The sequence below is a fragment of the Mesoplodon densirostris genome, chromosome 4, assembly GCF_025265405.1.
Source record: "Mesoplodon densirostris isolate mMesDen1 chromosome 4, mMesDen1 primary haplotype, whole genome shotgun sequence".
NCBI classification, from domain to species: Eukaryota; Metazoa; Chordata; class Mammalia; order Artiodactyla; family Ziphiidae; genus Mesoplodon; species Mesoplodon densirostris.
In genome coordinates this window covers 136,517,564-136,534,212 of record NC_082664.1, presented here as the reverse complement: position 1 = coordinate 136,534,212, position 16,649 = coordinate 136,517,564, and the positions used below count along the sequence as shown (strand labels likewise).

General features: G+C 35.2%; 1 protein-coding gene across 4 annotated transcripts in view; it reads right to left on the bottom strand.

The window, feature by feature from the left end:
* ZNF280D (zinc finger protein 280D) overlaps window positions 1-16,649 on the bottom strand; it is a 119,480-nt gene that overhangs the window by 78,185 nt on the left and 24,646 nt on the right. For all 4 annotated transcript variants that reach the window (XM_060097293.1, XM_060097296.1, XM_060097295.1 and 1 more), the window contains 4 exons: window positions 15,949-16,095; window positions 13,048-13,113; window positions 12,808-12,947; window positions 4,073-4,190 (listed from right to left, as the gene is read on the bottom strand). In XM_060097293.1, coding sequence (XP_059953276.1) covers window positions 4,073-4,190; window positions 12,808-12,947; window positions 13,048-13,113; window positions 15,949-16,084 — 460 coding nt within the window. In that variant the 5' untranslated portion in view covers window positions 16,085-16,095. The remainder of the gene's footprint in view (window positions 1-4,072; window positions 4,191-12,807; window positions 12,948-13,047; window positions 13,114-15,948; window positions 16,096-16,649) is intronic.

The following is a 16,649-nucleotide window of genomic DNA, read 5'->3' as shown; positions in this document are numbered from 1 at the left end:
GAAGGAGTTAGTATTATACTATGGTTTTCAAATTATCTTCCCCAGAGCTTAATGGGCTCCTCTCAGGGAATACACTGGGTGTGTTTGACAGAGGAACTCTGATTTTATATTTTATTGATTAGACTTTTGCATAAAATTTTGTTTTTACAGGGATTTCATTCCTAAATGAAGTCTTAGTTTGAAAACTATAACCTTTTTGCTGAAGGATTTTAGCCTTATTCAGAGCATTAGCAAGGGAAATGGGTATATTTAGGCTATAACCAGGCTGGGTAACAAGGATTTTAAAACTGCACATCATATTCTAATGCTCCCAACTGTACACTAAAAGTAAAAGCAGTAAATACACTAGAAATATTCCAGGCTTTTAAACCAGACAGGATAAGTTCAAATCCAGGCTCTGTCACTGATAGCTATGTATTCTTGGCTTATTTAATTAACTTCTTTGAGCCTCAGTTTGTTCTTTTATAAAGTAAGAGTTATAATACCTTATTTTATACAGCGCTTTTAAGATCAAATAAGATACTGTATTTAAAACACCGAACATAATATTTGGTACAAAGAAGGCATTCAATAATAAATGAAAGCTATTATCATTACTAAAAAAATTTCATATCTTAACTTACTTTTAAAAGCTACCAACACAACATCTAGTACATAGAAAGCATTCAATAATAAAAAAACAGCTATTATCATTACTAATAAAATATTTTATATCTTAACTTACTTCAGAGGGGAAAAAATTATTGTAACAGATTCACCTGTCAGCTTTTTAATAAGGAGAAATATGCCCAGAAAATAACAGTATTACAGTAGTTGGCTCCTCTGTTTCATCCTTTGAGATAAAATAAAAATGATTTTTTTTTCTATCTTCAAAGCATGTGATTACTGACGGCTATACTATGGGAACTTGGGAAACATTTTGTGTAATCACAGTAGCATTCTTGTGAGATGCTGAGGTTACCTGAAAAGCTAATGAGTGCTGGTATTTTGGATTAATATTCTGATTATATAATAGGCTAGACAGTACATCGGACTTTTATTATAAGTATTTTTTAACATAAGAAATAAAATTACTCTGAATTTAAGAGTTTTAAATTCTGACCCTTTAACTTATCTCTATTGTCTTTGGTTTGTATTGTTTCCCAGTCAACACCTCTATCTCGGCCAGTAAAAGTCCTGTTCTCATTCAAGATCAAACTCAAACCCAGTTCTCTCCAAATATCCATGATCACTTGACCTTGATCAGCTAATGCTACTGAACATATTGCACCTGTTACCATTCATAACAAATATTTGTTGTAGAGTCCTTTAAAGCTTATAATGCATTTCACGTTTTATTTATCTTATTTGGGCTTCAGAAAGCCCTAACTGAAATAGAGCAAGAATTAAAATTATATCTACAAATGGCTGATTGAAGGTCTGGAGAATGAATGCATTAAATAAGAAAAATAAAATCTCCATTTTAATAGTATGAGAAAACTGAAGTGTAAAGACATGCTAAAGGCTACAAAAATCTTAAGAATAGTAGTTCAAATCTACAGACTAAAGTCTCTCTGCAGAAAAAAACTTAGGAGAGCAGGAGTCACTGTCCTTAGTCCCAAGAAGTTTCAAGAACTCAGACTTTCTCTATAAATAAAGTTGATGTGTTTTGTAAAACCAGACTTAAGACAATTATTTTTTCTCCTTGTTTCTTTTGGTTCTTACCTATTTTACTAACTAGTTTTTTACAAATATGTAGGTGATACCCGAAGAAATGAATATCAACTAAATATTATCTAAATGGAAAAACATTTTAGGTACTGATATTACTATTAAAAAAATCAGGAAGCATTTGGTAAATTTTCCACACTGATTTATTAGTGAATAATCTAAAAATTCCCCCAAATCTCTATTTAGTCAAATATCTGAAATATATCAAAATTGCTAGTATACAAAGCATAATTGCCTGTACAAGGAATTTTCAATTAGATAAAATTCTTTCATAACACACTAATTTATTTTAGGTTAATGAAGAACTTTGTTAATAGTATATAATAAAAGTAACTTCTTCAATAGGGAAATTTCATTGCTCCTTCAATAGGCATTTACTGAGTAATGATTATAGACAAATTTAGTGCAGCCACTTTATAACAGCACTCTGTAATCATATTTTATACCTAAATCGTTTATTGAATATAAACACACTAACCTAATTGAGAATTTAACTATAACCATACACTTTTCCATACTAGTGGCCATAGAACCTAATAAATATTCCTTTTAACAGAGTATTTAGGATATCAGAGGACTTCGCTAACTTATAGATATTATTTTAAGATATTTCTCAAAAACAGAAATATAGATCAATGGAACAGGACAGAAAGCCCAGAAATAAACCCACGCACCTATTGTCAATTAATCTGTGACAAAGGAGGCAAGAATATACAATGGAGAAAAGACAGACTCTTCAATAAGTGGTGCTGGGAAAAGTGGACAGCTACACGTAAAAGAATGAAATTAGAACATTCTCTAACATCATACACAAAAATAAACTCAAAATGGATCAAAGACCTAAATGGAAGGCCAGACACTATAAAACTCTTAGAGGAAAACAGGAAGAACACTCTTTGACATAAATTGTAGCAATATCTTTTTTGATCCACCTCCTAGAGTAATGAAAATAAAAACCAAAACAATGGGACCTAATTAAATTTAAAACCTTCTGCACAGCAAAGGAAACCATAAATAAAATGAAAAGACAACCCACAGAATGGGAGAAAATATTTGCAAACTAAGCAATGAACAAGGGATTAATCGCCAAAATATACAAACAACTCACGCAGCTCTATGTCAAAAAAAACAACCTAATCAAAAAATGGGCAGAAGATCTAAATAGACATTTCTCCAAAGAAGACATACAGATGGCTAAAAAGCACATGAAAAGATCCTCAACATCACTAATAATCAGAGAAATGCAAATCAAAACTACAATGAGGTATCACCCACACCGGTCAGAATGGCCATCATCAAAAAGTTTACAAACAATGAATGCTGGAGAGGGTGTGGAGAAAAGGGAAGACTCCTACACTATTGATGGGAATGTAAATTGGTATAACCATTACGGAGAACAGTATGGAGGTTCCTTAAAAAAATAAAAATAGAGTTACCATATGATCCAGCAATCCCACTCCTAGGCATATATCTGGAGGAAACCATACTTTGGAAAGATACATGCACCCCAATGTTCAGTGCAGCGCTATTTACAATAGCCAAGACATCAAAGCAACCTAAATGTCCATCAACAGAGGAATGGATAAAAAAGATGTGGTACATATATATGATGGAATATTACTCAGCCATAAAAAGAACGAAATAATGCCATTTGCAGCAACATGGATGGACCTAGAGATTATCATACTAAGTGAAGTAAGTCAGACAAAAACAAATATCATATGATATCATTCATATGTGGAATCTAATTTTTAAAAATGATACAAATGAACTTATTTACAAAACAGAAACAGACTTACAGATATCGAAAACAAACTTATGGTTACCAAGAGGGAAACGTGGTGGGGAGGGATAAATCAGGATCTTGGGATGAACATACACACACTATTATATATCAGACAGATAACCAACAAGGACCTACTGTATAGCACAGGGAACTCTACTCAGTATTCTGTGATAAACTATATGAGAAAAGAATCTAAAAAAGAATGAATATATGTATATGTATAACATCACTTTGTTGTACACCTGAAACTAACACAACATTGTAAATCAACTCTGCTCCAATAAAATTAAAATAAAAAAATAAAGATTTTTTCAGCCCACGTTTAATGCCAAGTGCGAACAAGGTCAAAGTTGGTTAGCCTACTTAATTAACAGGAAGAAATAAAATATTCTATTAGTAAATAAGATTTCATTTAAAACCGTCAAAAAAGGCATTCGAGAACTATTAGCGCCATTACACCTTACAATATGTGAAAAACTTAACTTGAAGGCATGGACTTCAAAACAGAAAGTCAATTCCATATGCATATTCATCAAGTTTCTTTTTCTAATTTTTTGAAAAAGTGCTGAAACCAACCTGCTATAGAAAGTGTTGGTCCTCCTTGGTAAAGTGGTAATCCTGTATCCTGGGTCAAGTCAAACAGTAACTCTGAAGAATTATTAGAAACAACTCGTGATGACTTTGTTACATAACCCTGTTAAAATATTTCAAAGGAAGAACATTACATATATTCAACATAATTATAATTATTTTGTTTCATAAGCTTTTTTTTTTTTTTTTTTTTTTTTTGCGGTACGCGGGCCCCTCACTGCCGCGGCCTCTCCCGCTGCGGACCACAGGCTCCGGATACACAGGCCCAGCAGCCATGGCTCACGGGCCCAGCCGCTCCGCGGCATGCGGGATCCTCCCGGACCGGGGCACGAACCCGTGTCCCCTGCATCGGCAGGCAGACTCTCAACCACTGCGCCACCAGGGAAGCCCTCATAAGCTTTTATAAAGGTAAATTTAACTGTATGCCAATATTATAAGGATAACCTTTGATGACTCCATTACTAGTAAGTTATAAAACACAAAGGCAATTATTACTATTATGCCAAAATTATCATCTACTAAAACTGAAAGCAACCTATTACTTAGAGCTGGCTTGTTCCTGACTAGTCAATTAAAACGGGGGAAAAATTCTAGCCTGATTTTTTTTTCAAGGTAAAAGAAACATACAAACCCATTTTAAATCAGTAAGATTGATACACTTCAGACAGTCAGTAAAAATGCAGGATTCCTATCAAAGAGCAAATAATAGAACTTACCAAAATCTTTGGGTAAAAGCAAGGAAAAATATATGTAAATATTCTGACATATGTACAATTTTAGAAGCTTCTATACCTCTATAAACCCCACAGATGGGGCTTTTCTGGTGGCGCAGTGGTTGGGAGTCCGCCTGCCGATGCAGGGGACGCGGGTTCGTGCCCTGGTCCGGGAGGATCCCACATGCCCCAGAACGGCTGGGCCTGTGGGCCATGGCCGCTGAGCCTGCACGTCCGGAGCCTGTGCTCCGCAGTGGGAGAGGCCACAACGGTGAGAGGCCCGCGTACCGCAAAACAAACAAACAAACAAACAAACAAAAAACCCACAGATAAAAATATCAGGGCAAACATACTGGGAATTAATCTGCAGTATGGTGCATCAGGGTTAAGGATGAACATATCACATGGTATGAGTTTTGGGATCGTCTTTACTGGCAAAATTTGTAAGCCAAGTCTAAGAAAGAAAACTAATGGGTCCCCCCTCCTCCCAGCACCCTACGGAAAGCCATGCTGGGCCAGGCAATCTCCCACCTCTTAGGTCAAATACAAAACTGCCAGGTCAGCAGGGTGAACAAACAAGAAAGCTAGGCACACAGGGTTTAGAATGGAAGCTGTTTATAGGAATGATCTGGGACACCTGTTCCATTCCTGAAGGGCTTGGAGCTCAAGGAAAGTTTCAGCCCTTCCATCAGGAGAAAGTGCGGTCCCAGTTAACAGGAAGATATCAAGAGTGAAAAGTATGAAGTGAATCATAATGTAGTCAAATATAAGATAGTATAAATTTATATGTTAGCACACACATATATTAATATAAATAATCATAAAATGTGGTCAATATAATTTAGGGATATATATGTATTCTAGAACTATTATATATTAAATATACTGATACACACACACAAAAATAGATCCCAATTCTATTTATAAAAGACCATCATTGTATAGAGTGAGCTCTCATTAGAGTGATTTTGGACCATTCTACGAGTCATAATATATAACAAGCAAAAGCTCTAAGATTTAACAAGACTTAAAGATCAAAAGGGAAAAAGTCACTTTAAGAGAAAAATGGGCAAAGGGCATAAACTGAGGCACTTCAAAAGCAAAAAACAAATGACCAGTACATACAAAAAACTTTTTTCCCAACTTACTAGTCAAAGAAATGCAAATAAAGACAATGGCAATTACATAACACAAAATAATTGCCACTTCTCTTGAAAGTATCAAGGTCATAATAGACAAAGAGTAAGTAACTGTAGAAAAATATGAGGAGAGTAAGAAGAAATAACAAACTGTTAAGGTGTGATCCTAAATAGGATGCTGGGAACGAAAAATGACATTAATGGACAAACTGGTAAAATTCAAATAAGGTCTGCAATTTAGTTTTGATAAGTAAAATGTTAGCATTAGGGATATTGTATTATACTTCCTATAAGTCTAAAATTAGTTTGAAATAAAATTAAAATTTATCAATTAAAAAATAATGATAACATATACTACTGGCAAAACAGAAGCTATATTTAGGTATAACTTTTCCACATGAAAATTTTGGCAGCAGCTATCACAGGCTTTATATTAGTTCACATCCTTTCACCCAACGATTCCACTTTAAAAATTTATAGTAAGGAAGTGAAAATGTTTATTGGAGAATTATTTTAACAGCAAAAAATTAAAATCTTTATGTCCAACAATAGAAAAATGGTTAAATAAATTAAAAGATTACCATGCAACCACTAATATGTTTTTGAGAAATATCCAGTGACACATTCCTAGTAGAATGTTCAGTGAAAAAAGAGAAATACGCATCTGTGTATATAGTTTGGTTCTGACTGATATAATCTATATTGTTTGAAGGGGGAAAAAAATCAAAATACAGTATGTACACTTCTTTCTAAACTTTCCCAACAAAATACATATTATTTCAAAATACAAACAGGAAGGTTTTGCTTATTTTGTGCTTATAAATTAAGGGACAAATAAGTTTTAAGAATTTTGGTTTACTACTAACTTTTCTATTGACATGAGTTTGTCCATAGGAAGTTATAGAAACAAAATATGGGTGAAGGGAGTCAAAGTGTATAAGCTTCCAGTTATAAAATAAATAAATCATGGGGATGTGAAGTTCAGCATGGTGACTAAAGTTAATAATGCTGTACTGCATATGTGAAAGTTACTAAGAGAGATCTTAAAATTTCTCACCACAAGAAAAAAATTCTGTAATGACGTATGGTGACTGACTTTAACTAGACTTACTGTGGTGATCATTTCACAATATATACAAATATTGAATCATTATGCTGTACATCTGAAACAAATATGCTGTATGTCAACTACACCTCAATAAAAAATTTTTTCTTAATTTAAAAGACATAAGCCTTCCTCACCACACGCTGCACACATTGCAGATCTGTGACTAAATAAATGATTGTTGCTGTTTAAAAAAAAAGAAGTTGTTATGGAAACGGGTATCGAAGTAACCCAAGCCACTCAAAGAATTTGAAGCCTAACAGGCAGATATTTGCATTTGAGCCTTAACGTGCAACATTCAAAAAAAAAAAAAAATCTGTGATGCCATATAACTTAATTGTAACCAAGCACAATCTTGCTTCAAGATATTTTCTTCAAATATTTACACTTAAAAAATGGATAACGTTCACCTACATTTTCTAAAACAGTTCTTTAACAGAAGTACAAAGTTAATACTGTTAAACACTTTCCTAGGAAATAACTCTGGCTAATGCAAGCACCACAGTTTCAGAGAGCAGGCACACATTATTCAACAATACCTGGTAGACTTCCTGAGTGGCGCAGTGGATGAGAATCCACCTGCCAATGCAGGGGACATGGGTTCGATCCCTGGTCTGGGAAGATCCCACATGTTGGCGAAGCAACTAAGCCCATGCGCCACAACTACTGAGCCTGCACTCTAGAGCCCATGAGCCACAACTACTGAGCCCGCGTGCTGCAACCACTGAAGCCTGTGTGCCTAGAGCCCATGCTCCATAACCAGAGAAGCCACCACAAGAAGCCTGCGCACCGCAATGAAGAGTAGCCCCCACTCACCAAAACTAGAGAAAATCTGCATGCAGCAGGGAGAACCCAATGCAGCCAAAAATAAATTTTAAAAACTTAAAAAAAAAACAGTAACTGGTTAAAATAATTATCCAACATGGAATTTTTAATGTCTCCTAAAACTGTTCAGAAAGATATCAAACACAACCGTAAGGGTAGAATGGGTGCTAGACTGGGATCCAGAAAATCCACACATTTATTTAGCTACAAAACCTCGGGCAAGTCACTTCTGAACTTGAAGTTATTCACCCTTCACACCTAAAAAACAAGCCACAGTCATATTTTAAATATACTGGCACTTCACTGCATGTATTAAATCAAGTAGTTGTCACAACAGTACTAATAAAGACCTTATACCCCATTTTATAAGTAGGTGAACTACGGTTAGGTGTGGTTATGCAAGGTTCCCAATACAGCCCCACTTATTATTGATGGAGCTGTAATTAGAAGTTGGGTCTAATTACAAAGCCTATGCCCTTAAGCTGTATCACACTGACTTTTTAAATGATAACAATATATCCCCACTACCTGAAACAGATTTGAAAGAGACACTGAAGTATAGAGATGTTACATGAAAAAGTAAATATACACGTACACACAAAACATGACATAAAATGAAAAACTATAATTTATTAAAAGCAGTGGCTTCCAAAATTCACAGTAAATAATTTCCTTACATAGCATCCTCAATTCATTCCAGAATGTCATTCTTATCTGTGCACATTAGAATCACCTGGAGAGCTTTTCAAACTGTATTACTTCCAAGAACCATCCACCCAGATCAACTGACAAAATTTCGCCTTTTAAAAACTCCCCAAGATCTAGAGCTATCAATTGAGGTGTTTTGATTTAAAAACTATGCCTACAAAAGTAAAACATTTTGAGTTAGAAAAAGCCCTAGTTTCTAACTTTTATAACACCAAAGATATCACCCCTCACTTTATTTTTTTTTCTCCCTGGGTCCAATGTTGGAAAGATTTTTATCTATCAAACTGAATTAAATAATGAAGTTTCGGGCTTCCCTGGTGGCGCAGTGGTTGGGAGTCCGCCTGCCGATGCAGGGGAGTCGGGTTCGTGCCCCGGTCCGGGGGGATCCCACGTGCCGCGGAGCGGATGGGCCCGTGGGCCATGGCCGCTGGGCCTGCGCGTCGGGAGCCTGTGCTCCGCGGCGGGAGGGGCCGCGGCGGTGGGAGGCCCGCGTACCGCAAGAAAAAAAATAATAATAATAAAGTTTCCTTTTCCGGTTTTCTATCCTCCCAAATGCCAAACAGCTTACAATACTAATGAGAAACCTACCAAGTTAATTTGATTCCACTAATAACAAAGAATCTTTACATTTTGGGTAGCTTACCATCTTAGGATCCAAGATTGAGAGTCAGCAGTCTGGGTAAAATTATCTCTCATTTTAGAAATGAAGAAAATGAGGCTCAGAGAGGTTTTGCCAATGCTTTAGTTAAGAACAAGGCAGAATCAGCATTCAAGTCTCTTGCTTCAATCTTAAGTTATTTAAACTACTAGTCCAGGGCTCATATCAATATTATTATTTCAGAATGATAAAACTACAGAAAAGATTTGGGGTGGGGGTGGTATTTGCCCAAAGATACTCTTATTTTTTATGATAATGACCTCTTCAAAATATACGTGGGGGCAGAGTTTATTTAGCCAGAGATTTTTCTTTTCATGTAAATAAAATTAAATTTAATAAGTCTTCTATGAAAGATATACCTCAAATATCAATTTTTAGTGGTAACAAATATGTAGATTACTTTGTAGTAATATGATATAAAGTGAAGGAAAAATGGATTAGTCATACCAAAAATATCTGGATTCAATTCTGGTTTTGAAATTGAATATTTGCAAGAAAATTTATAGGTGCTTTGGTAGTTGTTTCACTTATTGTAAAAAGAACAAATATTTTAGGGGAAATTTACTATTTCTGTAAGGCCAATGCCAAATAGCTTATGAAGCATGAAAAAAACCAATGAGTTAATTCAATTCCAGTAGCAAAGAATCTTCACATTTTGGGTAACTTTTTGTTTGAGTACTCTAACTCCTTGGTTTCAGAACCCCTTTATACATTGAAAAATTACTGAGGACCCAAAAGAATTTTTATTTAGGTAGGTTATATCTACTGATATTTACCATATTAGAGATTAAAACAGAGAAATTTTTTAAATATTTATTTATTAATTTCATTTTAAACAATAATAAATCCATTACAGATTAACATAAATAACATTTTGTAAAAAATGGCTTATCTAGCAAACACAAAAAAATCAGTGAAAATAGTGGCACTGTTTTACATTTCTGCAAATCTCTTTAATGTCTAGATTAATCAAAAACTGCTATACTCTTATACCTGCTTTGGCTTTCATTCTGTTAAAATATGTTGTTTCAGTTAAAGAATATAATCTGGCTTCATAAAAATTAATAGTTGAAAAAGGGAATATTTTAATAGCAAATTAGAATAAATGGGGTTATATTTCTTAGATACAATACCAAAACTCAACAGTTGGTATTTTCTTAGTTTGTTGCAACGTGGAATCTGACTCCTTATCACTGAGTTTTTTGAACTTTGTTACATTAAAATCTATTAGCCTTATCTTGCACTTTGAATGAATCTTACCCATGCATGATTTTATTACATCATATATTAGTTATTTAGAAAATATTGGTTTCTTTGAATTACGCACATCTTCCAAATGTTGAAAAATTACACAATATCAAAAAATCATATTTATTAATACCGCCACCCACCAGAAAAGACTTTACCTACTGGGAAGCTGTCAAGATCACGATAGCAGATACAAGTTGTTCAAAATTCTAACTTTGCTTGATAGCTCAAATTTCATCGGTGGCAAGAAATACCACCAGTTGTTTTCCTTGAAGTGACAGGTGCACTTTGTTCAATTTTGAGGAACTGTCTACCAAACAGCAAAGACTGAAGAACTCGTGTGTGGCAGACAGACTCTAAAGTAGCTTCCATGATCCCCACACCCTGGTATTCATGTCCTGTGTGATTCCCTCTCTTGGAGTGTGGGTAAGACATGTGACTTGTTTCTGACAGAATATGGCAAAAGTGACAGAATGTACATGATCTTTTGTATGTGATTACATTACATAAGGCTGTAATGCCATCCTGCTAAAGATTCTCTCTTCCTTGTGTGCTTTGAGGAAGTAAGAAGCCATGTTGGAAAGACCCACCTGGCAAGGAGCCAGCCAAAAGCCACTAACATTCTGAGACTCTCAATCTGACTACCCTTAAGGAACCAAATGGTACCAATAAGCATGAGAACTTGGAAGCAGATACTTCCTCAGTTGAGCTTCAGATGAGACTGCAAGCTCAGAGCCCACACCTTGAATGAAGCCTTGAGGGACTATGAAGATATGACCTGACTCCTGACCCACAAAATCTGTGAGATAATAAAAGTAGGTGTTTTTTTATTTGTTTGTTTTTTGCGGTACGCGGGCCTCTCACTGTTGTGGCCTCTCCCGTTGCAGAGCACAGGCTCTGGATGCGCAGGCTCAGTGGCCATGGCTCACGGGCCCAGCCGCTCCGCAGCATGTGGGATCTTCCCAGACTGGGGCATGAACCCGTGTCCCCTGCATCGGCAGGCAGACTTTCAACCACTGTGCCACCAGGGAAGCCCTAAAAGTAGGTGTTTTTAATCCACTAAGTTAATAGTAGTATAAACCATGGTTTGTCAGTCATCCTTTCAAGTAAATGGTCTTCTGGGTAGTTTAGCTCACAATTTAATCACACTAGTGCTTTTCCTCATGATAATCATCATACCTCAGACACAGTAATACTTTATGCACACCACCCATTTCATCACACAAAATATTTTAAAAGACACATGTATTCAAGGGTAGAGAGTTAATAAAGTTAGTAACATTTTAATTCTTCATCAAGGGAACGGAGTATGACTGGAATAATTTTTATTGTGAGTGCAGGGTGGTGACTAATACAAAAACTACTATTCATACTAAGGAACCAGCAGTTTACCCACCACTGCTTTTGCATCATCAGTGCAAATGTCAACACAGTGAAAAAAGCAAATAGTGTCTTTGTGTTACTGTGACAATACTGTTGACCGAAAACCTATAAAAGAGTCTTACGGGAACCCCAGGGGACTGAAGACTACACTTTGAAAATTTTCACACTAAGGCAATGCTTCCATTTTTTTTTAGAAGTATACATTTACGTACAATACACCTGCATGTATATACAAATACAAATAAACTATGGATTAGTCTGGATTGAAATCCTAGATCTATCATTTGCCAGCTGTGTGACCCTGAGTGAATTATTTAAATTATTAAATTTAATATTTAATTATTTAAATTCACTGCGAGCCTCAGTTTCCTCAACTATAAAACAGAGATAAATAATAGTGCCTACTTCATAGGAACATTTAAGAATTAAATGAGATTAATTCATGTACAGCATTTAGCACAAAGCCTTGCACATATTAACAACTCAATATATATTAACTATTAGTTTTTGTTAAGAGTTATTTAAACTAACTAAACTATGACAGTATGTTTTCAGAATAAAAAGCTCCAGTAGCCTCTTAGCAATTTTCCCAATTAAGAACTAAGAACATTTGGCCCAATTTACAATCTGAAATAGTTTGCCATTATGCAATATTCATTACTAATTATACTTTTATCCATGCTTTGATAGCACAGTTTTCAATACTATACCTATTTAATTTAAGCATATTACCTGATTTAAAAACAGGCTGAGTAGTTACTGCAATTATTATTTGGGTACCAGTTGAGCTATCATAGAGAAGGTGACATTTTCTGATGCTGATTATGATTCCATTAAATGATTACCCATGGTAGTACAGAATTTTAACTAGGCATTGTTGATACTGATAAATAATATCCAATGTATCCCTGAGCTGACTGTGTAGTTTCAGAAACACTTACAGGTTTAGACAAAGGCTGAACAATAACAGAACTATCTGAAGATCTAGATTCAGGATGAAAATTTACTGGCGAGGCAGGCACTGGATTTGATGTTGGATTCGTGTAGTGTTGACTTGTAGGCTTGAATGCAGCAGTAATACCTGTATTTTAAAATTACACAACACATTGAATATATTTCTATATAATCAATGATGTCAAAATACTTCACTTTAAAACAAAAATAGTACAATAATACTGTACCTCGGCTGAGCGCACCATTCTTTATTCCCCTCGAATATGAGCTGGGGTTTACTCTATTCAAAATATCTATAAAAGATTACATTTATTTTAAAATTCATTGTTTGAATGATATATATATTAAGATAACAGAAATCATACACTGAAAACAAACAGATTCCTAGAAGAATACAAGTTAACACTGACTTATGAATACAGTTAATTTTAAACGTATATATCTTTATCTACTAAAGAAATAAGATTATGCATCTTAATTATCTTATAGAATAAGAACAATCTTTCTAACTGTAACTCAAAATCCAAAAGCCAGAAGTTAAAGATTGATAAATATGACTACATATAAGTCAAACCTTCTGCATGGCAAAGAAATAGTCATATAATTGGCAAAAAATTTCTAAAAATATATTCATATACAACTATAATTGAAGTATATATCTTCCTTTGAGTGATGGAAGGGCTATACATACACTCAAGTTCCTATTACTCAAAATCAAACCCTGTCTAACATCCATATCCAATTCACACCCTTATAAGCCCTGAAGTATCATTATAAGGGATCTCACCAGATTATCTACACCATTACTGAGTCCTGAAAGGGAAACTATCTCAGAGAATACAGACTGCAATGAACATACAGTTTACCAGAATATCTTACAACTTAAGGGGTTTCAAATTTATCACTATACCAGAAGTCCGAGTGTAATATGACTTTCAGGATCAGTTTAAAGTTCCTTATTGCAGTTTAAAGTTCCTAATTACAGGTTTTTCAGTAATCAAACTAAAATTTAGAAGAGTAAGGATTGCCTGAAATTGTTGGTTAGAAAAAGGTAAAAGCACAAACACCAGACCTCACATAAATTTCCTTTTTTTCCCTTCGTAGTAGAAAGGAACCAGCTCCCATAAAATAATTCTATAGGGCCTCCCTGGTGGCGCAGTGGTTGAGAGTCCGCCTGCCGATGCAGGGGATACGGGTTCGTGCCCCGGTCTGGGAGGATCCCATATGCCGCAGAGCGGCTGGGCCCGTGAGCCATGGCCGCTGGGCCTGCGCATCCGGAGCCTGTGCTCCGCAACGGGAGAGGCCACAACAGTGAGAGGCCCACATAACGCAAAAAGGAAAAAAAAAAAAAAAAAAAAAATTCTATAAAGTAAAGGGCCATATAAAAGTAGGACTGTTTTCTGAAAATGGCAATGCAGTGCTCTATACCTAAGTACTAGAGATGTCTTAAAGGAGAAAAATCTGCTCAAGCAACTTGACCCCATTTTCATTCAGAAATTCAAGATTAAGTACTTACTCAAACCATCAAAGAACTATTGCTAAAGTCCTTTTGATGTTTGTATTCTACAAAAGTTTGTAACTTCCTTTCTGGCAACTGTATATAAACATTTAGCTCATACACCATATGTTAAAATATTTTATGGCTTATACATAAACAGCAAAAAAATCATTTAAATTGTGCATCTTAAGAGTACAGAAAAGAAATTCTTCCTGGTCAATCCCCTTCTGACAGAATTATTTTAAAACTAATATACGTTATTCCAGTTGAATACTGTTAACAGTCATCTACAATCAATATAAATTCGATTTAAATCTTAACTGTCATGTTTTCAATAAGAGAACTTGAGTACTAATTTTGCAATATGGTAATATTCCAGTATAAAATAATCACAGTGGCAAGAAACAGTAATTAAGAGAATATATAATTATGTTCCACTATCATCAACAAGCATGCCATCATGCCTAGTTCAATTTATAATCGAAGTGGCACTCCACTTAGAACCTCTAGGAGCTATTATCAATCTGCCACAAAAAAAATGCTACTGAGAATTCAATTGGTTAAGCTATTCTTCCTCTAATAAAACTGACTAAAAATGCCATTCCAAGTTTAGAGGCAACAGAAGGAAGAGCCAGGAGAAAATTTAAAAGTAGTCTCTTAATTACACTTCTATGCACTAACTTGGTAAGAAAACACTAGTATGCTGGTTATGTTCTTTGGTAAATTCTCCTGACTTAAGCAAATAAACATGTAAATGAAATGGGAAGGGATCTATTTTCTTTTTCTCCCCTGAAATTTGTACATTATTTCTCTGTACTTCTATACATTTTTGAGTGGACGTTTTTTTTTTTGTTTTGTTTTGTTTTTTTTTGCGGTATGCGGGCCTCTCACTGTTGTGGCCTCTCCCGTTGCGGAGCACAGGCTCCGGATGCGCAGGCCCAGAGGCCATGGCTCACGGGCCCAGCCGCTCCGCGGCATATGGGATCCTCCCAGACCGGGGCACAAACCCGTATCCCCTGCATTGGCAGGCGGACTCTCAACCACTGCGCCACCAGGGAGGCCCTGAGTGGACGTTTTAACAAGTGTTGTTTGTCTTGAACATTGTAACAATGTCAAATCGAATTACTCTAACTGAAATCATTCACTGCCTATACATTCTGTAGCTATGTATAGATGACACTGCAATGAGGCAGTTGCTTAGATGTGAGAACCCTTATCTGAGACTAACCCAAACTTATTTAGTGTATTCTGACATTTTAAGCAAAATATTCTAAACTCTTCTGTTTCTCAGTTTAAAAGAGGGAAAAAAAAAGAAAATGAACAAAAACATCAATAGGTTTACCTGGCTCCACTAAAAATTATGATTTCTAATATGAAAAGACCTCCAGTTTCACCAGCTAATCTTAGTCCGTTTCTTTTTCTCACATCTGATATTTTAACCTCTTACCTCCTTAAGTCCCCAATCAAAACCCTGACTCTGAAATTCTTACTGACCTCCCACCCAATCTGTCATCCCTAACTCCCTACAGAGGAACAAGGACTTAATTAAATACCAATAAAACAGTTCACAAGTTTTTCTATTAGAAACAGTATCTTACAAAACTGGGCTTCACTAAAAGTAAATGCTCACTTGAAATTGCTGGCTTTGAACTTGATATCTCTCCAACAAAGATCGGCTCATCATCATCATCATCATCAACCTCTTTTACTTTCTTCTGCCATGGTTCCAACTCTTCTTCTTCACATTCCATAAAGAGTTCTGCCATTTTTGATTTATCTAATTTTCAAAAGGAGAGAAGCAAACCTTATTTTCAAAAAAGAAAAATAAATACATTTTTGTAATACATAGTATGATATTTAAGATCTACTTTAATAATCCTAATAGCAATTTCTGAATTGATATTTATAGTTAGTACATGGTAGCAACAATGAGAAACCCAGAGCTCACTCTCTAAGATATAAACTAGTAAGATTTAGATAAAGAGATGATAGATACGTAGACAGATAGATAGACAGATGGATGATGGTTGATAGTAGTTCTTTACAGTGGACAGAAAATTTGGGAACAAAGTCAGTTTCAGTCATATGCCTAGAATATGATTATATCTACAAAAAAAGATTGCACCTAACCATTATCCAAAAAAAAAAAAAATGTACTAACAAAAGGCAGATAAACTAAGAATAAGAGGCAACAGGTGGGAGATATAACAGAAAAACTGAATCAAATTCAGGAATGCCAGGTACACAGCAAAGCAGGGATGAGGTGCTAGGCTAAAATAAAAGAACAAAGTGAGGCTTATTCCAATCAGGGAAAATTAGACATTTCCCGCC